Source organism: Protobothrops mucrosquamatus, unplaced genomic scaffold (genome assembly GCF_001527695.2).
Source record: "Protobothrops mucrosquamatus isolate PMUCROS unplaced genomic scaffold, P.Mucros_1.0 scaffold876, whole genome shotgun sequence".
Classification (NCBI taxonomy): Eukaryota; Metazoa; Chordata; class Lepidosauria; order Squamata; family Viperidae; genus Protobothrops; species Protobothrops mucrosquamatus.
Genome location: NW_015387130.1, coordinates 209,895 through 237,413, shown reverse-complemented (window position 1 = coordinate 237,413; position 27,519 = coordinate 209,895). Strand labels below are relative to the sequence as shown.

The window sequence follows — 27,519 nt, the reverse complement described above, 5'->3', positions numbered from 1 at the left end:
CTGCCATGAAGAGTGAAAAAATACTTGATATTGTATAGTTAAGAAATATTCTCTAGTGCTCAGATGATGTATTGCCTAGCAATCAGTGGTGTACAGTTTGGCAGCTGGTTGTTCCTTCCACTGCCCTCAAAATAGATGCAAACTATGTCTTAGCAATAAACAAGTCAGCTAGCTGTCCTCTGAGATTCTTTTGAAAACTTTGATGTTGGCTAAATGTTTGCTTCTGTTAATAATGCATAAGTTGCTGTATTTTCAGTAAAATAAATAATCCAGTTGATCACTTAATTTTTGATTTTGCACTATTAATGTAGGGTAGACAGGAGAAATGAGAGAACCTTTTTATCAGCTAATATAGGTAATTATGATTGATGCCAAAAACTATAATTCAGCCATATTTGAAGGATTACAGATCCCCATCCACTTCTGGGCTGGATACTGAATAAGTTAATCACTGAAATAAATAGTGCAAGATTGAGACATATTGTGTTAGTATGACCAATTGTTGGCTAGATATACAAATTACATTCATCAGCTATTTATTATTCAAAGTATAATGAATAAATTGCAATTAGCCAAATTCATACAAGATGTTGAGTCAAAGTCAAATAATTTACATTATGGCTGTGTGTGAGCCAATTAATTCTATGCAAAGATGTTTATATTATTAATATACATTGAACAGTGAAAGGCAGGAATAGGTATTAGGGGTAGAAAAAATATTATGTGAATTAAAATGTTATCTTATGGATTTTATCTAAGTAACATCCAGTGAAATCTCTGTACATGCAAAATGTACAGACTTTGACTCCAAGTCTCTGTTTGTAGTCTATATTCAGTAGTCTCAAAAGTTATGAATATTGTATATGGGAAGGAATGTAGAGCTTCCATACTTCTCATATTGTGGTATTCATTAGCCCAGTTTATATTACTTGTCTAATGGGTTCTCGGCCAGCTGAATGCTATGATTCTGAATTATTTTTATGAGGGTGAATATTATTAGACTCAATAATTATACCTCTATAAAGACCCTAATAGAGATCTTTGCAGAACAATCCTAAGCATGTTTTCTCATATAGCCATTAATTTCAAGTAGAACTGAAATTACTGAAAACTATCAAGATGCATTAATGGGATCATAAACCTACTGACCACCTTAAGTTCTTTTGACTTCAGTATAGTACAGTTACATATATCTTTTTTCAGCACTTTGACTTGAATTATTAGTCTATGCTATAGGAACCATTCTAAGCAAAGCTATATACAGGCAGTTGTAAAGTATTTTGAATTTTGAAAATTTAATGAAGTATTTTGACTTACAGGATAAACATTTTATTTTTTTCTTTCAAAATCAATGGTAGACTATACAGTATGTAGTCATCGACATACAACCGTAATGAAACCTGCCCGTTACAGTCATATGTCGTGATGGTCATAAAGTGGATCCTCATGTGACCAGATTAGATTTTGTAACTTTTTTGTGGTAATTGTTAAATGAATGCCGCATTGTTTGATATGGAACAATTTTGCAGAAAACTAAAGTAACAGCCAGTTTTTGACAAAAAAAATAAATTGCAATCATGTGACCATGAGATATTGCAAACAGCCATAAATGTGAGCTGATAGCCAAGTGCCCAGAATGTGGTCACATGACTGCAGGGGGGCAGCTGTCAAAACTTCGGAACCAGGTAGTAAGTACCTTTGGGGGGGTGTCTGTCATTGACTTCACATAGTTGTTAAGTGACCAGTCATATGTCAAGGACCAGCTGTGCATTCTTACAAATATTTAGAATTTTTTAAAAAAAAATATCTGTTCTGAGCTAATTAATTTTTTTAATATACATTTTAACAGTGAATTCATTGCAGAAGAAAGCAATGAGAAATTCTGGCAGTTTTTGGAAACGGTGAAAGAACTAACAATATATCAAAAAGGAGGTAAGCAGTATACATTGTCAAATCTTTATGTGAATAGCTATATAATTTAAAACTGTATTTCAATATGGAACATAGAATAACAGAGTTGGAAGGAACTTTGGAGGTCATGTAGTCACTTAAATTCTTGTTCAATCCAGGGCAACTCACTTGAACATTATCCTTTAACGACTCTGCCTCATGGATTTGTTCCAATACACAATTCATGCTTTGGGGTTGCTATTTATGTAAAAACCATATACTATCTTCTGATGAAGATAGTATAATACTAGGGCTTGTAAAATTAAGGCCTTTATTATCTAACTCAAATGTTAAAAGACAGATTTTTACAAAGAACAAAACTAAATTAAAGTACATTTGAAAATAAATGTTCCTCAGTTATAGAAAACCTCTATAGGTACAGGAAGAATTCTGAGGCAACATGAGAACACTGCTTCTTTTTTCTAGTTTCATTTTAAGTTTTGCCAATCCAAAGGTTGTATAGAAAGGAAACATTTCAAAACATTGGTTGAAGATGAATTTTATCTCTGTACCAATGTCTGTCAGGGCTGCCATCCTGCTACACCAGCCATGCTTCGCCAGATGCCAGCTTATCATAAGCAGTGGGGGGAGGGAGCTGTGGGGAGGTAGAGGGGAGCTGGGATGAGGGGAATCAGAACTATTCTTTGTGCTGTCCCGTGGGAGCTGCTGGCCATTCCAAGGTCATGGAATGGAATATGACGCCGTCCAGCCCACCAAGCCAAGGACTATTACCAAAACAATCTGTTTGAATGTAATTGGATAATTTAAGATAACCAGGGGAAAGGTGGGGAGAAGGGAAAAGTTAACCAGATGCTTTGGGCATGAAACTTCAGATCTGGCTTTGCTACTCTGTAACCACTTGGCTTTAGTAAAGTGTACTTTCATTAACAATGGATTTGAGAGTCTTTCTTCTCTAACTGACCAAGCTGGGAAAGCTGACATTGCCTCTGTTTGAAAATTGGAGAAGGACTAGCCCAAAGTTACTCACTTAATTTCTGTAGCTGAGGGAGAGGGGAGCATGAACTTGGCTTCATCAGTTCCCATCTAAAACATTAACCAATATATCAGACTTGGGCACATTTGTAGTATAGATCTGCTAAATGAATGCATGACTGAGTTTCTTTGGCCAGTCTAAGAGTGGCAAATAGCAGTGCTTATTTTCCCCTTGCAAATGATGAACCTTAGTGTGAATTGGGACATATGTGCTTGTACATTTATTTCTCTGAGTAGCAACAATTGCTGTGGCTACCATTTGGGAACGACTGTACTCATCCTCTATATGGAAGTTGCCTTAGGAAAAAATAACTTATAAATTGCTCTCAAATTCTGTATCAGTGAATATACAAAATAACATGTAGAACATTATAAGATATATGGTACTGTGCCAAACCATGCCTCTGGAGGCTTGCCTAGGTAAATCATTATATGGTTTCCACTAAGCAGTACAGATTATTTTGTTCAGGTAGGTCTTTTTTTGTGTATGTATGTGTTGATTTTTTTAATAGTGAAGCTCTGGTTTTTCTAATTTTTATTGATCTTGATTTTACGGCATCTTTGTTAAACTTTCAGAATCTTGGAACTGGGAGTATATAAATGAATGAATAAATGAGTGATTTTTTTTTTCAAAATCACTCATGCTGTTTTTCACTTTTACATACTTATTTTAGGGGTTGTCATTTTATTTCTTAAATTCCAAGGGGATTGTTCCCACTCTCTTTGTATGGCATTCAGATGGCTTTTTATTCCCTGTAATTTTTTCATTAGTTATTTGCTGTTCCTGTCACTTCTCATCTCTGATTGCTGGCACTTGGCTGGCCAATTTTTTTTTGGGGGGGGGATCCTTCCTCTCTTGAGCTATATGAACATCTTTAACCAAACTATTTTGCTGTCCCTGAATGCCAGAACTGACTAGGTTTTGTGACAGATTTACCTTGCTGTGTTTTGCATTTAGTCAATCCCAGATACTGGGTTGAACTGAGAGGTTTAGTCAAATTTATTGATGGCTGAAAAATTATTAATGTAAAGTTATAAAAAAATTAACTCTTTCTTTAGAGGCAAAAAATTAGCTTTGCTATGAGAATCAAAAGTGAGAATTATGGTCGAATGTACAGAATGTTGCAGACTCTTTTAATAATGCTGATTGTGATCAGATTGGCTCCTAATTATCCATTCATGTAATTATGGATTGGCTTGAATGTTAGGAAAAAATATTTCTATTTATAAAGTTGTAAAGGTATTTTTTTTTAATCTCAGTTGTTATCAGATTCAAAATCATATTCAGCCAACCTGTAACAAATTATCAGCTCCCAGAGGCAGTATAAAGGTAATGCTCAGCACATGTCCTAGGGCAGTGGTGGCGAACCTATGGCACGCATGCCACAGGCGACACTCAGAGCCCTCTCTGTGGGCACACATGCCGTTGCCCCAGCCCCGCCTCCCCTGCGGCCCGATCCTCACCACCAGCAGCAGCACCCCTGGAGGAAAGTCGCCCCCAAGTGCGGCCTGTGTGGAGCAGAGCAGCCAAGGATATGGCAGCCTGGCAAGACTCTGCCTCCGCACCCCATTGCGTGCAGATGATGCTGCGGGGTACAGGCGGAGGACATGGCTGTCATGGCGCTGCTGGGCCACTGGGCGATCTGCTGTGGCGGGCCATGGAGGCGGTGGATGGCCCTGCGAGTAGGCAGGGCAGAGGGTGGGATGGGGCGGGGGCAGGATGGGGGTGGGGCAGAGTGGGGGCAGGCAGGGGCGGGTTTTGGACACTCAGTCTCTAAAAGGTTCGCCATCACTGTTCTAGGGTTCTCTACTTACCTCCATTTCTAGATCCAATGGAATCTTTCCAGTATTAATTGGATTAGAATAGATTACATATTGGGAGTCACAAAGGTAGCAAAACCAAGCTGATCTTGGCTGATGCTGAAAAAACTAAGCAAAGTCAGACACAGTTAATACGAAGATGGGAGAATATAGGGGAGCGTTAGGGCTGTAGACTAGATTGGGTACTCAAGAAAGGAAGAAGGTAATACAACCACTTCTGTATTATTGCCAAAAAACTACATGAGCATGTTCATTGATTCAAGGGAGATTTATATCACACGTATCTAAAGCTAGTAGGCAAGAAACTAAATTTCCTCACAACTCCTTTCATTTCCTAGGACTCTACATTTTTTTCAGTATCTAAAGTCAAGTCAAAGGAAGAACAGCCAGATGTAGTGGGTGAACTTTAGACATAAAGTGTCTCCTAGACTAGATATTCTCCCATCCCCATATCAAATTGTTACATGTTCAAAATGCTTTATTCAATAAAGCAACAGTAATTTAATGTTTCAATTGTCGTGAGGCTGGGTGCTTTCAGGTTAATTGTTAGTCCTTCAGGACCTGCCCAGGTGTTCAGTCAGGTTTGGAATTGTAATTGCTATTTGTGAAAAGAGAGTCATGTCCATAATCACTTTGTGGAAACAAAATTCCTGTTTTGTTTCCTTCGGTTTATCCTGACATCAATACCACCTTGTGGTTTTTCACTTTTACATGTGTACTTTTATGTTGTCTTTTCCTCCACATTATAGTTTTTTTATTTGACAAAGTGATTAATTTATTTTGCTATTTTTAATCTGCTTAATAATCCAGGTTCTGTGAGAGGATTACAATTCCCTATAATGTGAACAGTTTTTGAAATATCTTGGAGAACCAGGCAAATAGCAAAATAATGAAAACAATAAAAGTAATTGTAGAAGTTATACAAAGGGATTTCATATCTGCCTTAGGCTCAACCACATAGAAACATAGAGTTGAAAAAGCCCAGCTCCCTGTTTAGTGCGGATCTACTAGAATATCTTTAACGGATGATCATCCAAGCTTCTGGTTGAAGTATTCTACTGCAATGGTTCTCAACCACAGATCCGCGAACCCTGGGGTGGGTTTGTCATGAGGTGTCTATGAAGAAATATTATGTTTTGTTAAATGTTATGATTTAAATCTTGAGTTAAGCCTTGGGGGTCCATGGCCATGATTCATGGCCACAAAAGGTATTTAAAGGGGGTCCGTGGTGGAGAAAAGGTTGAGAACTACTGCTCTAGTGAATGAGAACTCACCAATTCATGTAGCAGCATGTTCCATTGGCTGACAACCCATGTACTCAGGAAGTTTTCCCAGATAACAATGGAGTAATTGCTCTACAAAAGAGAAAAAAAGCTATTATTAAAGAAAAATAAAACTGGATATAACTTGCTTATAAAAACTCATATTAGAAAAAAGGATAAAAAATAATTGATTTATAAAAAATTAGGTGAAGAATTTATTTCAGCAGGAACCAGAGTATAAATAGAGTTGTTTTATATATTAACTAAAACCAGAATGTATATTGTTTGACAAGCATGATAGATTTGTTGGGGTGGAAATGGACATATATGGGGGCAAGACTGGTGTTAAGAATCTATGCCTCAAGTAAGGATAAAATTACTTTTTACGAACAACCTATGGACAAAATAATAGGTCTTTCTTATGAAAATTGATGGGGGTTTGGAATGATTTCGCCACAACTGGACAGCTCAGAAAAATATTAAAACAACCCAAGGCAAATTATTAAACATTGTTTTTTATTTAATTTGATGGACATTTTCAGGTGGGTGGATATGTGGAAATGGAAAATGATAATTTTAGATAGTACGTTTTTCAGAAAGACATAAAACCTTTATAATAATAGACATGATTTGAATTTGAAAGAACTTGATTACTACGATATCTAAAGTAGATATTTTAGCAAATTTTCTCTGATCATACTCCTGTGAGTTTGGTTTACAAAAAGAAATCTAGTTCTTTCACTTGGAGATTAAATGATTCATTCTTACATAAAGAAGTAATAGTGACTAAAATAGACTAAAGTAATGTTTTGAAAATAATTTAAATTCTTGAGATGCAAGTAAAGATCATATTAGAAGTTATTTTATACAACATAATACTGAACTTAAAAAGAAGAGGCAAGTATAAACATAGGCTATTTTGGATAAAATAAAAAGAAAAGTGCAAAAAAAGAAATTCACAGAGAAGATAAATATCATCCAACAAATTAAACTTTTATAGCTATTGATGTTAACATTAAGAGAAATGGAAATAAAAAAATGAATTTGTAAATAAACCAGGAAAATGGTTAATGTATAAATTAAGAAAAATAAAAGAAAATGATACTGAAACTTCAAGAGGAAGATTTTGTATTAATAGATAATGTGACTATGCAAAAAGTATTTCATCAGTATTATTCTAATTTATATAAAGGACATTATATTCCTTTGGACAAAATATATTTGTAAAACCAAAATCTATCAAGGATTTTGGAGAAACAAAGACAAATTATGAACAGACCTATAACAATAAGAGAAGTTTCTGAAGCAGTGAAAAAGGATAAACTAGGAAAAGTACCTGGACCAAATGGATTATCAGATTTTCATTTTAAATGTTTTGAGGATGAACTTTTACGATCTCTACAAACTACGATGAACAATATTTTACAGGAGGAAAGATGCAAGAGATTTGGAAAGAGGCTAATATAGCAGTAATATTTAGAGGGACAAAATTTGACTTTTAACAAGTAATTACAGACCAATATCATTATTGAAAATGATTATAAGTTGTTCACAATGATTCTGGATAATAGATTGAAAATAATTCTGGAAGAATTTATTCATGATGAAGATCAATGTTCGTATTTACCCAAAAGCCAGTTAAAGGACTATGTTAGAGCTATGATGAATATTTGCAACAACATAATGGAAACAAGCTGCATTAATTATTTTAGATGCACAGATGTTTTTGTCAACTTCAGTTGGACTTTCCTATTTAAAGTTTTGGAAAATACATACTTTGAAGAGAATTTTATAAAATGGGTGAAGTCAATTTCAGAAAGTACAAGTTATTGTTAATGGAGATCTAACAAAATCATGTAAGATTAAAAAAAAGAATAAGACAAGTTTTCCCACTGTCTCTCTCCTTTGTATTTAAGTTCTTGAAATTCTGAATAGAGACATAAAACAAGGTTAGAGGGTTGTGGGAATAAAAGTTTAAAGAGAGATACACAATTTAAGAGCTTTTTGTAGAATTTGGTACTGGTTTTGAGACTATGAAATAGATACAAATTCAGGTTATGCCCAAAAATAACTTTGCATTTTATAGATAAGAAATAATAGGCATCTACAAATGGCTAACTTATCATGAGACACTATACTAGAATTATACTAGAATTTTCTCAAGGAGAATGTAAAATAAAATCAAGAGAAATTCTGGTGGCAAAAGGATTGGTTCCCTTATTTACAGTTATTAGAAAGATTTAGAGTAAACAGAAGAACTTTTGGGTTTGAGCAGTGTAAGAATTTGAAATAGAATTATGTGCAAATTATAACTTGTTATTGCTAAAACGTATAAACCTCCATTAAAATTTGGAACAGAAGAAGTGAAAGAATATATGATAAAGTGGGCTAAGAATTTTGGTTACAATGTACAATTGACTGTAGTAGAATATGTGGTTGAAAGGATTCAAATTTACATTGTTACAATCATAAAGATATTTTTTATAAAATGCTATATTGTTGGTATATGTCACCGGAGAAATTGTCTAGGAGAGATGTGTCCAACCTGCGGCCTGGACAGTTGGATTAGGTTTTAAATAGAAATGAATCTACAACATAGAACATGTATGTATGTTATTAGATATTTTGTTAACTTTTATTGGACTTTTATTTTATTTTCATTTGTGACTAAGTGATAAACAGTTGGAAAGAAATCTTAGATTTAAAGTGTTAGAAATTTGTTGTTATATGAGATAACTGCAATGAGATTATTATATGAACAAAGATAGAAAGATTTGACGTTGCCCACAATGGAGGACTGGATGATGAAAACAATGGAACTTGTTGCAATGGCCAAATTGACATCTTTGATTAAGAAAAAAAAGACTATCAAAACTTAATTGCTGACTGGAAAACTCTTAAAGACTTTGTATGAAGCACACAAAAAATGAACTTATGATATACCATTTTGATAATAAGAAAGAATTAGATCATAGAAAAATAAAAGTTATTCTGTGACCATAGAATAAGAGGTAAAATTACATTTATAATTATTGCAAAGAAAATCAAAAGCTACTTTCTTTATAATTTTACACTTTTGGCTTTCTTTTTCTTTTTTTATTCTAAATATTAGTTTGTTAGATTTTTATCATTATTAAAATCTGATAAAGTTATATTTTTTTTAAAAAAAGTTCTTCCAGTAACTAATTTGAATCTACGTTTTAACCATCACTTCAAGTCATGCCCTCTGGAGCAATTCTTGAAGTTTATAATATCAGTTTAAAGCACTTATTCATGCTTCTCTGAAAGGCTTTATCAGGTAGCTATACCCATCTCTGTTCTTCAGGCTTTTTTACTTGACTACTTCCATTCTTCTTCCCAAGCCATAACTATAAAATTGAACACTGTGCTGTCAAGCTGCTGATATATATATATATATAATATTACTCTAAGAAGCACAAAGCTAAAAGCACAAGCCTGATGATGATGAATGTGATTTCATCGAAACGTCGCTATGATACTTCTAATCTTACACGGGAGAAAACCCGAATGACCAAAGACTCACATATAAACACCCGTGAAAACCTTAAAAAACAAATATATATAATATATATATATATATAACTATACTTTATATTTCACTTATATTTCTTTTCTTTTTTTAATACAGTCTCAGAACATTCTTATTATGACTTACTCCTGAAGAAAGCTGGGCAGTTCCTGTCAAATTTGCAGATTAATCTTCTGAAATTTTCTCTCTCCTTGCGGGCATTTTCTCCAACTATTCAGATGTTTCAGCAGGTGTGTAACATTGGCTATTCGTGCTAGGAACCTGTGTATGGTTACGGTTCTCAGATTGTCATATGAATCATTTCAAATAGAAACTTTCAAAAAATAGCTCCTTTCACTGGCTATCTTCACTTAGCAAGCAATTCTCTTGCAGATATATGCCATGTGGTTTAGATTACTTTAATGGTTCCCTTAATTTATCTTTGATGGCTACCTTGTAAGCACCAATCCTTAGCCAAGAGGAGTCTTAAATGGAAATAGGCCAATAAACAGGCATCTGAATGATCTTTTCCTCCAAGACTTCATTCAGAGTTCATGAGAAATGGATTTCCAATTGGCCTCTATAATCCAGGAGAACCTATGTTACTCTGAATACAAGTTCTCTTCATCTTATATATTATGGAGGAGTGAGGGAGGGTGCAGTTTAGTACCTTTTAGTTGAATCATGTGAGTATCTTACAAAACTAAGAATAGAGACTGCTGTCACTAGAAACTGCTGAATTAGAATTTCCAGTGTCCCTTACCATTGGCCCTTACAATTGGTTGGGACATTGTTCCCCTTGTAAAATGCACCCTTGTTTCCAAGTGTTGAGTAATTTTGTTTTCAATGCTTTGGCTTAATTCCACAGTAGGAAACTATATCTTTTCAGAGCTTCTACACAGAAAAAAAATCCTTTATTGTTTAGAATTACCCAATTTGCTTTTGAAGATCCAAATTTTAAGTTGATACTTACGCTATAGTGTGAAAGTTCAAAACCCTTTATTGGGTAGATGCTGACATTCAAGAAGATGATATTTATAATCAGCTGGATAGAAATCCACCAGCTGTAAGTATGTTTCAGCAATTCATAAAATCAGCTTTTGAAAGTATGTTTTGAAAGTTAAACTTTACTTTATAAAGTGCACTGCAATTATGGAAGGATGTTAAACTATTTGATTAAAAGTTCTTTATTGTTCTTTTGCTAGGCTAGTGATATGGATGATGACTGAATCTGGAAAAATTGATATACTGTTCTTTTCTGGGTTTTGAATATGTTTATTATTTTTCTCCTCATCTACTTGGCACTTAAACACAATGAAATAGCAATTGATGAACCGTTTTAATCAAAGTAGGCTTCACTATTTTTAATATGAAATGAGAGTGTATTGTCATTGAATGTAATTTTTGAAATATTAGATTGCAGCTATTGAGCCACCCCCAAAAGGTTGCAATGCCTTTGTGGTTATCCATGGGAAAAGCACCTGTAAGACTAATGAAATTAAGAAGCTTTTGATGACAGCTGCATCAAGGTGAATGTAGTGAGCTATATTGAATGATTGTTTTAAAATATAAATATATTTTAAGCTCCTTACCTCGTGCAAAATGAACATTAAACTCAGTGATATGCATTAGTCATGATGCCCACTGAGATTTAATCAAAGTCATACCATTTCTTGATTCCCCAAGAGCAGCCTACTTCCTTTCTAAAAGTTGGTAAGATGTCTTTTCTTGACTTTGGCTGGCTCTGCACCAGTAAGCTTACCAATACTAACCTCTCACTGCACATGTATTTTTCACCCAGTGATAGCTTAAACCAGATGGAAAGGAGAGTGAGTAAAATCCAGGCCATTGAAACAATATTATTTTTGTGTGCAAAATAATATGATTCTTCATCAAGCAAAATAGGCAACATGGATAGGGGGCACATTTTGTTCAAGAGAAAAAATATTTTTCCTCTAGCATTGGACTTTCAACCAAGCATGAATCAAGCTATAGTTGATGTTATTCATTAATCTATAGTGACTTCATTTTGCACGATAAATAAAATAGCTTCATTGCTTTGTTGATGCTATTCCATAGCTAGTTATAGTTCAAGTATCATAGGGTAGTCCCCACCAACACAATAAAACTAACTTTGGTGTAGGTAACTTTTAGCTTTGCATGATTTACACTTTGCTAGTTGTCGCTTTTTGGCACATTCACTGAAGTATAATTCATACTGAGCGGAAGGTTATTTTTTCTTAATCCAAGGCCCAAACCGTATCTGTTCAAAGGAGATCATAAATTCCCTGTACTCAAGGAACCTGCCCTAGTCGTGATCCTTTATGCTGAAGTGGGTACCAAAGATTTTGCCACATTTCACAATGTCTTATCTGAAAAAGCACAAAAGAGTGAATTTGTTTACATTCTCCGACATTTTGTCAAGGTAGGTATATGTGGAAATGTTATTGTTAACTAACATTAGAATAAAATGATTTCTTTCAAGTTTCCAATGTGTTGCAGCATTTACTACTTAATTCTTTTTTTAGATTCCCAAATTGTGTTCTTCAGAAGATACTGAAAATTAATTGATTGATTGATTGATTGATTGATTGATTGATTCATTCATTCATTCATTCATTCATTCCATTTCTATAGCTGTCAACTCAATCAGGTGATTCTGGGCAGCTTATAATTCTTAAATACTAAAGCAATTAAAACCATTTAAAAAACATTAAAACAATAAAAACATACACAAAATAAATAAGTATAAACAGCAGCTGTGATGATTAATGAACTATTTTGAAAGCCAATATTATTGGGGCCTCTTACACATTCTGAGCCCCAGGCCCAGGTACAGTACTTAGCCAAGTTTGTAAAGCTTTGTGAAAAGCCATTCTAATTCTGAGGGAAGAATATTCCTTAAGGCAATGGCTACAACAGAAAAACTCTTCTAATTCCTGCCAGTCGGTCCTCTTTGGGAGTGCTGTGGATCACAGCCAGTCTGTTGGATTTAATCAGATGGGTAGAAACCTTTGGATAAAGATGTTCCCTCAGATAACCTGGCCCCAAGCCCATTGACCATGATGCCTGAATAAAAATATATATTTTTAAATAAACAGAACTTCACAAGAGGGCTTAAAGAATCTTAAAATCTTTGATGATATTGTCAGTTTTCACTATCAACAAATAATAATAATGAGTGGATGCTGTGTTGATTGTGCATTCTTGATCTCAGGCCTATAGGTTTCCAGTGACATTTTGGTCTATATAAATGAAAGGGTTGGGTATCATTGTTTCACAGAAAAGAGGAATGTAGTACCTTTCTCAAGAAGCATTAAGTACACAGGGAACGAATCCTGGGTTGAATAGTGATTCAATTAATTAAGTGTTAGAAATGTCCCATTTCTTCCCTGGAAACCTAATGTTTAGCAATGATTTCATAACAATTTATTTTTAACTATGCATGCTTAATCCAGAAACGTAGCACTGAGAAGATGTATTTGTCTGGATATGGTGTGGAACTTGCAATAAAGAGTACAGAATACAAAGCAGTGGATGAATCTCAGGCTGGAGGTACATTTTTCTTCCCTATGTGGTATAAATATTAGGACAAAATATGTGCCAGATTTTTGAGGCAGGAAACTTTTGCATAGCCCTATTGAAGATAATGGAAAATACGTTATTGGGTCAGCAATTCATCTAGTATTTGTTTTCTAGACACACACACATCATTAGTTCTTTTTGGGGGGAAATGGCAAAAGTAGTCATGGCATTAAGAATCAATATAATAATGTACTGTTGGTATTTTTTTTGTAGATGAAAGCTATGTGAATTGGAATGTACGTCAACCATAGGCTTCAGTTTTTTTCTAATGGGAACCTTGTCAATAATTTCTTTTTGCTCATTTTGGGGAGGGAAAACAATCATTTGCAAATTGAATGTGTTGTCATATTTTCTTCTGATGTATATTTAGCTACAAGAAATAGAACAGAGGAAGAAGATAATAAGAATAGTGAAGTCCAAGGATTTCTCTTTGATACATTAACGTAAGTTGATTTCAGTTCCAATCCTATATCTTACATTTGAATAAATGAATGACTCTATTATATTTCAAAGATTAAAAGAATTGTACTGAAAAATCAGTTTGTGATATAATAAATATGTTAGAACGTGAATTTGAATTAATAATTGCAAATGTTTTGAGATATATAATTAACGGATATAATTTGTGCAGTTGTATTAGTGTTATGATGAATACACCCACACTGTATATATATATGTGTGTGTATATATGTATATACATACGTGTATTGATAATACAATATGTGTATATATGTGTGTGTGTGTGTATATATATGTGTGTGTGTGTGTTTGTGTGTATACTGTACACTATATATACATAAACATTTATGTGTATGTATGTATATATGTTTGTGTCTCTGTGTATATATTGTATATGTTCTTCATAACAGTTATTCAACTGCATAAATTATATCCTTTATCTATATCTACATACATAGATACATATACTCTGTGTGTGTGAAAATAAACATTTATTGCTTTTCTTTCTTTTTTCAAAATTACTTCTCCTTTTCTGTTTAATAAAGGCATTTTTAAAAATGATCAGGGAGCAGTTTGGTGTAGTTAGAAACTGTAAGACTGAATTTTAGTTTTACCATAGGGACAGATCCAGCTGTTGTTTTATTTTGTGACTTTACAAAACTCATAATCAAGCTCTGTATTTCTGGATGTGTTGCTTTTTCTAATTAAAGTATTGGGTTGGTTATTTAATGCTATGGTAGTCAATGACAGAGATAAAGTATTAGATTTAATTTGATTATCTACATTTTGTATAATTATAAGGAAAAACTTATTGACTGTAAGATTTGTTTACCAAAAGACAAGTTCCCAACAATGGGGTTGTGGGTTTTCTGTGCCTGGACATTTTTTGAAAAACGGTTGGACAGGCAGCTCTACTGGGTTTTTCTGCACAATGCAGGGATTGCATTAGATCCTTGTAATCCTTTCACAGTTCTATCATTTATTTAATCATTAAACTTACATGCTGCCCATCTCGCCTAAAGGCAACTGTAGAAGGCTTACAATCAATAAAAACAAGAAAAAGCATTAAAGCAATAAAATAATAAATCACAATACAGTTGCTGACTTTTATACCAAACGTCTAAATTAGGTATTAGATACAGCACACTGTATAGACAGTCCTTGATTTTTAATTATTTGTTTAGTGACTGTTCAAAATTTCAGCTGCACTGAAAAAAATGACTTATGACAGTTTTTCACACGTATGACTGTTGCAGCATCCCTGTGGTCAAAATTCAGACGCTTGGCAACTGGCATGTATTTATGACGGTTTCAGTGTCCCGAGGTCACATGATCCCCTTTTGCGACTTTCTGACAAGCAAAGTCAATGGGGAAGCCAGATTCACTTAACAACCATGTTACTAAATTAACAACTGTAGTGGTTCATTTAACAATTCTGTCAAGAAAAGTTATATAACAGGGTGAAATTCAATTCACCACTTTCTTGCTTAGTAACAGAAATTTTAGGTACTATTGTGGTTGTAAGTCGAAGACTACCTGTATGGCTAAGCTTTGAGATTACTAGCATGCACTACAAATAAACCATCCAAATTGCCTCATTTGACTTATGGAAAACAACAACAGAATGGCTTCATAGGGCATCACGTTTAGTTTAAATAGTATAAATTTAAAGTTCAAAAAATTATTAATTTGCAACATGTACTTTCTATTAGTGTATTTTGGAAAAAAAGGAACAATATTAAAGAACAGTCTTAATTTTAGCAAAAGGCAAAGTTTTAGTGGTGTTCTCCTTGGGAAGGGTTGATTTGTTATCACTGTGGATTTTTTTATAACTTTGATTTAGTCTGTTGTTGCATTTATTTATTTATTTACCTGTCTAGAATCTTTTTAGTTGGGTGGGTTTAAAAACTATAAAATGCATAAATATTTAAATAATTGACATACAGAAGAGGGAATAGACTTGTTCTCTCATGCCCCAGAGGGCAGGACCAGAACCAGTAATTGAAATAGATTGTGCCATGGAAATAGACTTAAATTAGATATTAGAAGGAATTTCTTGATGGGAAGAGCTTCCAATTGGTGATACTGGCTGACTTGTGAAGTGATATACTGTATTCCCCTTCGCTGGAGTTCTTCAGACAAAGTCTGGATAGCTATCTGTCCAAAATGCTTTAGCAAATATTGTACTAAGCAGGAGAGTTGAATTTGATTACCTTTGATATCCTTCCAGCCCTATGACTCTTTATCATATGTATAAATGCTCTTTAATGTTAATTGTGTTTATATTTTATAAACCAGGGAGAATCATCCTGATCTCAAAGACAATCTGAAAGAGTTGAAAAAATACCTGATTGAAAGCAGTGATAATACAGAGCCTTTGAAATTGTGGGAACTACAAGGTATTATTCATTATATTGGTTTTCATCTTGGTGAAAAAGTATGTGCCAGTAATAAATCCATGTTACAGTTGGAAACAGTTGTCTGTATGCTGCTTGTATAAAGAATATAAATACCATGGTTTTCCAAAAAGTAAAGAAGGAATGACCTTTCTGTTTAGGCTGGACTTTTTTTGGTGCAAAGAGGACAAAAGAAGAAAAGATTTAAATCTTCTGTGCCTGAAATCCCTATAGCAATTTTTTTCTTTACTGATGCTGTTAACAGGGCATGAGAATAGATCATGAAATGTTATCTTTGTAAAATAAAAAACTAATGCTACTTTAAAAGCTATTTTGTCATATTCACAACATGATGAGGGAAATCAAGGAAAATTAATTAGGCTTTTTCATAAATTATTAGTCATTATTTCTCATAACAATTATGTTATATACATTGGTTAGCAAAATGGAAACATGGAAGCAGTCTTTATTGAAGTAGCTAAGATTTATTGTTCTTAGTCCATCTGAACTTAAGCTTAAACTAAATTCCATGTAATTTAGGACAGAGAGCCAGCCAATGTTTCCAATTTGTCCTTTTATTTTCTTCCTAAGTTTCACTTTGGACTGTAACAAAGTATGATTTGACTATTTATGTGAAACCCTGCATTGTCATTTTTTAAATTTGGTTTAGCACAAACCCAGAACATGACTTGATTCTGTATTTGACACAGAGAACCTTAATAATCATTATGATTCAGAAATCATAATCTGTTCACTTTACCTGTGGATTAGGGTGCATAAAACATGCTAAGTCCTCATATGCTATCTTTGGGGTTTGTTTAGTTTATAATCATATTTTGAGGTTTAATACATTTTATGAAGCTAGCCAACTAAATGAGTTTTGCCTGATTTTACGACCTTTTTGTCATATTCATAAACGAATCATACAGTTATTAAGTTAAGTCTACTTTAATGAAGAGAAGGACTAGGGGTGACACAATAGCAGTGTTCCAATATCTCAGGGGCTGCCACAAAGAAGAAGTCAAGCTATTCTCCAAAGCGCCTGAAGGCAGGACAAGAAGCAACGGATGGAAACTAACCAAAGAGAGAAGCAACCTAGAACTAAGGAGAAATTTCCTGACAGTTAGAACAATTAATCAGTGGAACAACCTGCCTTCAGAAGCTGTGAATGCTCCAACACTGGAAGTTTTTAAGAAGAGACTGGACAGCCATTTGTCTGAAATGGTATAGGGTTTCCTGCCTGAGCAGGGGTTGGACTAGATGACCTCCAAGGTTCCTTCCAAATTTTCTACTACTACTACTACTACTACTACTACTACTACTACTACTACTACTACTATTATTATTATTATTATTATTATTATTATTATTATTGATCATCGCACAGTCAGCCAGATGTTCAGACTGGATTTGGTATTTTTGTCTACCTATTGAGTCCTTACCAAGGACCTGGGATAGGCAGATGTGGATGTTTGATGGTATTATAGATATCGTCGCAGGATGGAAGCAGTTCCTAGTAAGGCCGCTTTTTGTAATTGTCTAATGGCGAATTTGTCAATGCCAATGGTGTTCAAGTGGTGCTCCAGTTGTTTTGGGACGCCTATTACTATTGGTACTACCCTTGCTTGCCTTTGCCACAGTCTTTCTATTTCTATTTGTAGGTCTTTTATTATCTTCTCCAGTTCTTTCTCATCTATTCTGCTGCCTCCAGGCATTGCCATGTCCACTATCCAGACTTTTTTGTCTTTCTTATCGACAATTGTTAAGTCCGGGGTGTTATGTTGCAGGTGCTTGTCTGTTTGAATTCTGAAGTCCCAGAGCAGTTTAATTTTATCATTTTCTATGACTTTCTCTATTTTATGATCCCACCAGTTCTTGCTTACAGGCAAATGATATTTCTTGCAGATCTTCTAATATACCATTGTTGCTACTTTGTCATGCCGCTGCTTGTAGTCAGTCTGTGCGATCTTCTTGCAGCAGCTTATCAGGTGGTCCACTGTTTCTTCAGCGTGTTTGCATAGGCGGCACTTACTGTCTGTTGCTGTCTTCTCAATTTTGACTTTATATGCATTTGTCCTTAAGGCCTGGTCTTGTGCAGCTAGAATTAGTCCCTCGGTCTCTTTCTTCAATTTTCCTGCTCTTAGCCATTGCCAGGTCTTCTTATTATCTGCTTTCCCAGCTATTTTTTAAATAATAATAATAATAATAATAATAATAATAATAATAATAATAATAATAATTATTATTATTATTATTATTATTAATGAATCTGGCTTCTCCTATTGGCTTTGCTTATTGAAGCCCCTTGGGAAGGTCACAAATGTGACCCTAGGACATTGTAACCATTGTAAATATGTGCCAGTTGCCAAGCGCCCAAATTTTGATCACATGGTTGCAGGGACATTGCAATGGTTGTAAATGCAAAGACCAGCCATCGGTTACTTTTTAAAGTGCTATTGTAACTTTGAGCAGTTAGTCTTTAGAATAATAGAATAAGAGGGTTAGAAGGGACCTTGGAGGTCTTCTAGTCCAATCCCCTGTTCAAGCAGGAGATCCTATACCATTCCCGACAAATGTTCTTAAAAAACTCCAGTGATGGAGCCCCCACATCTTTTGAAGGGAAGTTGTTAAACAAATGCTTATAAGTTAAGAACTACCTGTGCTGTTTACAAAATTTTGAATGTAATATGAGGTTCTTTGGCAACGCTTTATTCTCTTTCAGATATTAGTTTGCAAGCAGCCTCTCAAATTCTGTCTACCCCTGTTTACAATGCATTAAAAGTAATGAAAGACATCGCACAGAACTTCCCGGTAAAGGCCAGGTACAATATATTTCTGTGATAGTCATATGAATGCTTGGATTTTGTACCTCTTTATCATTGTGATTTATTTTAATTTGCATGAGGATGATGTGTTTTGTTATTCCTTTTTTAACAGCTTGAATGAAAATTGATAAAATTAAACAGATGAGAAAATCCAGCATGTAACTATGAATATTCAGTTTTAAATGGCTTATTTATTTCAAATTGCCAAATTTAGGGAATTTGACCTTACATTGCAATGGTAGATTTTTGCAGCTTTCTGTTCCAAGTGATACTACTTCATACATTCTGAGATATATGATACCATCTTGTGATATTTCTTATGTTACCAAGCCTTGATGTTATTATACTGAAGTCTTTACGTATTTTGTATGTTAAATGTAGTTTTCAGATTTTATTCCATTTACTGGCACAACAATTGAACTAAAAGAATGAACTAAAGATGAACTAAAAGATTTTAATGCCTTTTTCTACTGTTCCAACAGATAGTAGGCTATTACTATTGCCTGCCATGTCTTGAATCCCAAATCCTGTTTTGTGCTTAGTTGATTTTACAAGACCCAGCTGGCATTAGTTTTTGAACTACTGTGATAACCTTCTGTAGGAACAAGGCAGCATGAGAATGGGCTATTGATATTAAGACACGACCAGTGGTATGTGTAATACAGAAGCTGGAATAACAGATAGTAAGAAAAAATAATATAAATTGAGTAAAACACCAGTTTCCATCATATTTTCTCCTAAAATTGTTTGAGGTACAGTATTATGAAAGTTTACTTGGAAGTCAGATTCACTGTGTTTGGTTTAAGAATGTTGGTCCATAGCATAAGAATAATGTTTAGAAATTTGTGCGGGAGAGAAAAATGTACACATGTCCTTCAATGAGTAATTGTAATTGTATTTGTTAAGACCTTTTGAGGCACCCTGAAATCTTTTGATGTATGTGGGTTCAGTAGTCTCTTGCTCGAAAATTTGTTTGTTTCAAAATAGCTACTTTGATATTTGCAGGAGTGTACTTAACATATTTGACACCTGAAGGGAATCATTTTGAATTTATAAATATGGTCACCACTTTGATTTTTCCTTGTCATTCATTCAAGAAGACGTTTCGCTTCCTATCCTGGAAGCCTCATCAGTTGTATTGGATGCTATGGGAGATGGAAGAACAGTTATTGACAGTTATTGTTCTTCCATCTCCCATAGCATTCAATACAATTGTTGAAACTTCCAGGATAGAAAGTAAAATGTCTTCTTTTCCTCAACAAAATCAAAAATAAAAACCACTTTTGGTACAACTATGACCTGGATGACTGAAAATCTTCATAGACAGTCTAATTTAGTATTTATTTCCAACCAGCATAACTATTGACAGAAAATCATGACTATAGTGGAGGTCAGCTAGAGAGCAATCTAACTTGAAAACAGACAAAAGCTTATAGTTAATATGGAACTACTTAATCTAGATGGAATATAATATGAAACCAGGAGGTTACGAGTTGTCAAGGTTCCAACTGATGAGCCCAACGAAGTAAGCATAGCTGAGATGATCCAGTCTCTATAATGTAAAACTTTATTGGGCAAATCATTTCAGAACAGATGAAAAGAAAACCAGCTCTAGTTATTTTGCGCCTGAATTGCTATATTAAAAGTATAGTAATCTCCCTCCCCTCATTAGTGCAGGTTACATTATCCAATTATAAGTCAAAGAATTATTATGAGAGAATGTCTTTAGTTCTCAGCAAACAAATCTTGAAAGTCCTTGGTTCTCATGAACTGTCTTCTCTATATCAGAAGTCCCCCCCCCCCCCGAGTTCGTAGGCAAGCTAAGAAGCAATAATGGCTGACACAGCATAGGCGTTCTTCAAGCTTGACAGTCACAAATCGGGCTGGGTGATGCTCTCAGCCCTAGAAAGAAAAAAAACTGGCAAACCAGTGCCTAATCATACAATACAGTCATCATTCATCATAAGATACAAACTCAGTGATAGTCATGGGATACTAAATAAGCAAACAATATAAATCATAAAAGGATACTAAATAAAGGCAATATAAATCATGAGATACAAACAACAAAGTTATAGTCATAAGAAGCTAAGGAAATAGATAATAGGCAAGATCTGTGCAATTATTTTGGATAATCTAAAAGAGTCTAATATAGTAGCAAATTGCCATTAAATTTAATTAGGAACTTGATATTTCTATTCTCATAGAGGTAGTGTGTAGAGGTGGAAAAGAGCACATGAATCCAATGTAGAACACATTTCAGCCATGTAGTTCTATAACCATAGTTTAGTGTTACATCCACACTTGTGCTGTGATGTACTTCATTGATGAATAAATATTTAAACACAGAACAATTACTGTACCTAGTAATTTCTTCATATTTTTTTATCCAGATCCTTGACCAGAGTGCTAGTAAACCAACAAATGAGAAAAGAAATAGAAGAAAATCAAAAGGTTTGTACTTACTCTTTTTAAAATATGAAATGAAAGAATTTACTGCCTACTATTACGGTAGGAGATGAGAGTCAGTTTGGGGAAATGGTTTAGGCATCAGGATAGAAACTGGGAGATGGTAAGTTCTAGTCTTGTACAAAATCCGCTAGGTAATCTTGGCCCAATCACTTTCTCTCAGTCCTAGAAAGGAGACGATGGCAAACTACTTCTGAAAAATCTCCCCCCCACCAAAAAAAAAATTATGCAGGGACACGTCCAGGTATCTCTAAGAATTGGAGATAATTGAACAGAAGAAAACAAAAACCTTAGGAAATATTTTGCCACTATGCAAGTTTAAAAAATGAAAGAATTCCAACATATTCATTTTTTAGAAAAAAAATTAAGCTTGGTATTCAATTATTGCTCATTTCATCTCTCATTTCATCTTTATCCCTAGATTAATGTATATCTTTATTTGCCAAACTCCAGAAGAACTACAGTTCCCCCTAAAAAGAGTGCTAAAAATCAGAGTATGAATATTCCAGTGAGGACTTCAGGGATTGAGCTTTAGCTTTGGACTGAACAGCTTTAATTGACTTCTGAAGTTAAACATAAATTAGTTCAGTACTTACCATTTTGTTCCCTCCAGGGAATTTATGCATTGATTTTTTTGAAGATGTAAAAAGTGTTGGTCCCTAATGAATAGTTCTTTTAAATTTTCTGTTATTTTAGTACTTTATGTTTCAATGGTATTGACCACCACCATTCATGAAGGTAGCGTCTTTATGAATGCATTTCAGAATATTCTGATATTTGTGATAGCTATTTCCTTTTCTTATCTGATCTCAATACTTTGGATAGCCTTCTTCAACTTAGCAGTCTCCAAATCTCCTACCATACCATTATTGGAAGCCAGAACAAGCATTGTTTAGAGATTATGGAATTAATAATTCAATAAATCTAAAGGGCACTTGGTTTAGAAACCAAGTTTCTTAGGAAATATATAGTCACCACTTTGGTTTTTCCCTGTCATTCATTTGCTTCCTACCCTGTGTCAGGGGGAAAACTTATTTAATTGAAACAAGAGACACACAACAAAATCCTCACTTTAGGATCCGAGGTTTATTTAAATTTATTTAAATTTAACACACAAATTCAGTACTTACATTTCAACAACTTATTGCAGTAAGGGCCAAATGCACCAGCAGTCATTAGGTGTGACGGCTTAGTGGCCAAATGGCAATGGCCCTATCTTTCAAGGCATATTTTATACCTTAGTACTTAGAACCACCCATTAGCCATCCCATTTCCTTTTTCTTGTTAAAACCATCAACTTGTGACTTTCTGGAACAGAACCTTTACTAGTTCCTTTTTCCTGGAACTAACCACTGGGTTAGTTCCCTGTTCTTCCTTTGTTACCCTGGCGTCTGAGCCAGTCTCCTGTTCTTCCTTGTCCTTGCTCTTACCACTACTTTCCTCACTACCCTTTCTACATGTGTCATTGCAGAAGGTTTATCCATGAACAAGGCTCAGTTCCTTAATTCTTGTACTTTCTTGCTCCGTGTTTTTCTTACATGAGGAAATGTGTGCTGACAACAATATTTCACCATCTAGTTCAAAGGTCACAATTCCTTCTTTTGCTATGTATTTCTCAGCAGGCCTTTATTTTAATTGGCTATCAAAGAAGTATGTTTGATTTATGCAAAAAGAATTATTAATATATTTTTCCTTTCACACCTAGAAGCCTCATTAGTTGTATTGGATGCTATGGGATATGGAAGAACAATTATTGACAATTATTGTCCCTCCATCTCCCATAGGATACAATACAACTGTTGAAGCTTTCAGGATAGGAAGTAAAATGTCTTCTTTTCCTCAACAAAATCAGTCCAGTTGTTTTTTCAAAAATAAAAACCACTTTTGGTACAACTATGACTTGGATGACTGAGAATCTTCATAGACAGTCTAGTACTTACTTAGTACTTATTTCCAACCAGCATAACTATTGACAGAAGATCATGACTGTAGAAGAGGTTGGCTGGAGAGCAACGTAACTTGATAACAGAAAAAAGCTGATAGTTAATATGGAACTACTTAATATGGATGGAATATAATGTGAAAGCTCAGCTACCATTTTTTAATGTTTATTGCAATTACTTATATCTTTCACATTAGAGGTCATTTATATGAAGTTTTATAAAGAACTGAAATTATCATAATTACTTATTTGTTACTATTTGAAATATAATTCTTCTGACTGAAGCATTTTTTAAAAAACATCAGAATTGAGAATATTTCATCATATGCCTTTAAATAATTTTGATTTAATATGAGAAAGTAAAGCAGTGTTTCTCAACCTTGACAATTTTAAGGCATGTGGACTTCAACTCCCAGAATTCCTCAGCCAGCAATGCTGGCTGTGGAATTCTGGGAATTGAAGTCCACATGCCTTAAAATTGTCAAGGTTGAGAAACACTGAAGTAAAGCAACATCATTTTATCCAGGTTTAGTCTTCCCATTGAGGAAGATGGAGTAATGTCCTTCAGACTGAATCATGGTGGGATAAAATAGGGGCAGAATCAGTCTTTCGAATCTCCTAGCCCCCAGATGTGGATTGCCTGTGAATGCTTGGAATTGTAGCCAAATACATCCAGAAGGGTCTAGGACAGCTTGCTGCAGCCAATTCGCCATGGTCAACTCACCATGGCCATCTTGCCATGGTCAACTTGCCATAGCCAACTTGCCCCAGGACATCTTGCTGCGGAACAAGAGTTACCCTAATATCAAAGAAATGGTGGAATATAATAATTAAAGGATGTCAAAGGAGGGACAAAATGAAATGTGAATGACAAAAATTAATTATTTTAAATAATTAAATTGAATTGTTGAATTGTTTTGCAGTGAGTTGCCCCGCGGCATGTTGGCCGTAGTGTGTTGTCCTATGGCAAATTGGCCCTGGTGAGCTGGCTGTGGCAAATTGGCTGTGTGAATTGACCATGGCGAGTTGGCCAAGGCGAGTTGTCGTATTCTGTATTCCAGAAGGCTTTGGGTTGGAGAAGGCTGGGACAGATGAAACCAGGAATTTCAGCAAGAATTTTTAAAATTTTAGATTTAAGAAAGAGAAAGGAGCTGTCCTAATTTGTTCAGATAATTGGGATACATTTCATGACAAATGCTGAATGTAAATTTGTGGCCTATAATTTGTCAAAGCAGTTTTAAACCTATCTGATGGAAACTGTGAATATGTAAATATCATTAATCTTCTAAAATCTCATTAAGGAATATTTAGTATCAGATTTGTTTTGCAGAAATCAAGAATATCTCCTTCTCTTGAAAAATAAATAGGATGTTAACATTGATTCATTTCAAATGAATATAACACTGCTCCCATTTGAAGTATGTTGGTATCCCATTTGTTTGCTTGTTTTTTTGTTTTAAATGGCTAGTTAATTCATGGTAAACTTTTCCTTTCTTTTCCAGCATCTGCATGAATCTCTTGAACTTAAGCCTGGTGAAGCACGTTTATTTTTAAATGGCCTTCCAATAGACTTGGATCTTCGCGATCCCTTTAGGTATTTTAAGTATTTTGCAGCTTGGTTACTATCCAGAATGTTCAGTAATCTGTATTTGATTGCTCCTTACTCCAAAACAAATGTTAATATCTTGTTCTGTAATGAATAGTTCAGAATGGGAAACAACAAATTGTTGGTGAATGCTGTTAACTAATTTATTACATCATCTCCTTTAGTGTCCAAAACAGTAATTGTTCAAATCAGTATTGCAAGTATAAGATGACAGTCCTAAAAACCAAAGAAATGGCATTTAGTATGTGAAACTTCTTACCATATCCAATAGAGCTGTACATTAGTAAAACCCATTTTCCTATGGTGATGCTTAGGATGTCCAGCTCCCCAAATTTGGCCTTGCTGAATAGGAATTACAGTCCCAACATGCCTGGAGCATTCACTATTGAGAAAGCTATACTAGTTTGAGCTCCTTTTTGCCCCTTTAAAGCTGCAATGCAGGTAGTCCTCAGTTAATGACTGTTCATTCAGAGTTGTGATGGTGCTGAATGAGTGGTACTTACGACCAGTCATCAAAGATCCTGCTGTTGCAGCATCAATCATCGAGGTCTCGTGATTACCCTTTGCGATCTTCCCTGTCAGGTTCTCACAGGTAAAGCCAATGGGTAAGCCCGAAGGGAAGGTCCCAATCCCATTGCTCTTTTCCCCGAGGAGCTGCTATGGAGTACAAGATCCCTGTAGTGCTCATCTGCCAACGGTACCCCACATCTACATTATGTAGTGCATGCATGCCTAGCTGTGCTTGCACAGTGCCACAGCACCCCACACCTGTCCATTCTTGCTTGTGGAGCACTGCAGCATCCCATCGCCCACCTGCCTTTAGTAACACACCACCTTTGCACCAACCCTAAGTGAAAGAACACTTCTTCCCATATATACATATAAGAGCCGTGGTGGAAGAGTGGTTAGAATGCAATACTGCAGGCTACTTCTGCTGACTGCCGACTGCCAGCAGTTCGGCAGTTCAATTCTCACAGGCTCAAGGTTGACTCAGCCTTCCATCCTTCCGAGGTCGGTAAAATGAGGACCCAGATTGTTGGGTGCAATATGCTGACTCTGTAAACTGCTTAGGCAGGGCTGTAAAGCACTGTAAAGCATTATATACGTCTAAGTGCTATTGCTATTGCTACCCTAAGATTTTCTGAGTTATGGAGGATTGCTTCCCAAGAGCAGGCCTTTCCAGTGGTCATCTTCCTGATTTTGGAATCCCCTTCCCCGGGAGGTGCACCTGCACAGTGTTTTCAGCATCAAGCAAAAATATTTTATTTTTCAAAGCCTTTGAATAATAATACTCCGGTGACCTTAAATTCCTATTGCTGCTTGATCTGTGTGATTGTTTTGTTATTCCTTAAGGTGCTTTATTGAGAAACGAACTCAGCTATTGACCAGGTACCAGTGGGGGGGGGGGGGAGAAAGACAGCCACCAATATTTTTCTTTCTTTAGCTATTATTCTTTGGATTATTCTGTACAGTATTACATATAAAATATACTTGTCTAAAGCATTTTAGAAACTCTGAAGATAGAAGGAAAAGCAATGCACGTTCTTCACTCCCTTGGAATTAAGGAAGATTTTCCGAGTAAATTCATGAGATTAGCTTCCCAATCTCAGGATGCATCTTACGCATTAGACATTCGTCACTCAGCAATTGTCGTAAGTAATATTTTTGTGCATATGAATCTTTAAAGTGCCACTAGATCCTTGGTTTGAGTTATAAAGTACAAATGCTGTGATGCCTTTGGCAACAACCTTATTTAATCTGGAAAATTTGGACTTTTCACAGAGTAATACTAAGAAGCAAAATGGCACTTTTCTGCCATTTCCACAGTCTTGGAGGTTTCTGCTGCTTTACAGAAATTGAGGAGAAAGTAGTCTTTATTTAGATACTTTTAAAAACAATTCTTTCCTTGTTAATTTTCCTGTTAATTTTAGTAGGCAATACCAATACTAGTAGGCAGTATATAAATTGGCATAGGGAGGGACTCCTTTCTGGGATCATGCAAAAAAGAAAATATTTCTGGAAATAAGGTTGATTCTACCCAGGCCTTAGAGTGCCCTGCTGGGGCTACCCCTTCTGGAAGTACCATTAAAGATTGATTTATGTCACCTGAATGGCATCTTTTTTATTCTTTAAACGTTACTTTTCTGCTGTGTTAAGGAAACACATTCCAACTGGGGTCGCACATTTCACAAAGCCATTATTTCTTTAAATATCTTTATTGAATAGACTACATAATTTTGGCTGGAGTTATACAACATGCTAATCTGTAAACTACAGTTTATAAACAAACACCCATGTCTTGATACATATAGGACACCAAGCCAAAACAAATAAACTTATCAGGTTGGTGTAAAAGCAGCCTAAGTATTATCCCAATAAAAATTACCAAAATCTGAAGTGAATGGTTCTCACATGGCAAGAAAGGAAAGAAAGAAGGAAAGAAAAAAAGAAAGGGAGGGAGGGAGGGAAAGAAGGAAAGAAAGAAAGAAAGAGGAAGGAGGGAAGGAAGAAAGAAAGAAAAAAAGAAAGGAAAGAAAGAAAGAAAAGAAAGAAAGAGAAAGAAAGAAAGAAAGAAAGAAAGAGAAAGAAAGAAAGAAAAAGAAAGGAAGGAAAGAAAGAAAGAAAGAAAAAGAAAGAAAGAAAGAAAGAAAGAAAGAAAAACTTCACTGGGTGGTGAGAGGG

General features: G+C 34.9%; 1 protein-coding gene across 1 annotated transcript in view; it reads left to right on the top strand.

The window, feature by feature from the left end:
• The window catches only part of UGGT2 (UDP-glucose glycoprotein glucosyltransferase 2), a 72,596-nt gene that overhangs the window by 2,306 nt on the left and 42,771 nt on the right, over nt 1-27,519 (top strand). Inside the window, exons 2-12 of the mRNA XM_015819231.2 lie at nt 1,850-1,932; nt 9,676-9,806; nt 10,972-11,084; nt 11,806-11,980; nt 13,014-13,110; nt 13,511-13,583; nt 15,898-15,998; nt 18,718-18,817; nt 21,214-21,274; nt 24,734-24,825; nt 26,339-26,489. Of these exons, the coding sequence (XP_015674717.2) occupies nt 1,850-1,932; nt 9,676-9,806; nt 10,972-11,084; nt 11,806-11,980; nt 13,014-13,110; nt 13,511-13,583; nt 15,898-15,998; nt 18,718-18,817; nt 21,214-21,274; nt 24,734-24,825; nt 26,339-26,489 (1,177 nt within the window). The remainder of the gene's footprint in view (nt 1-1,849; nt 1,933-9,675; nt 9,807-10,971; nt 11,085-11,805; nt 11,981-13,013; nt 13,111-13,510; nt 13,584-15,897; nt 15,999-18,717; nt 18,818-21,213; nt 21,275-24,733; nt 24,826-26,338; nt 26,490-27,519) is intronic.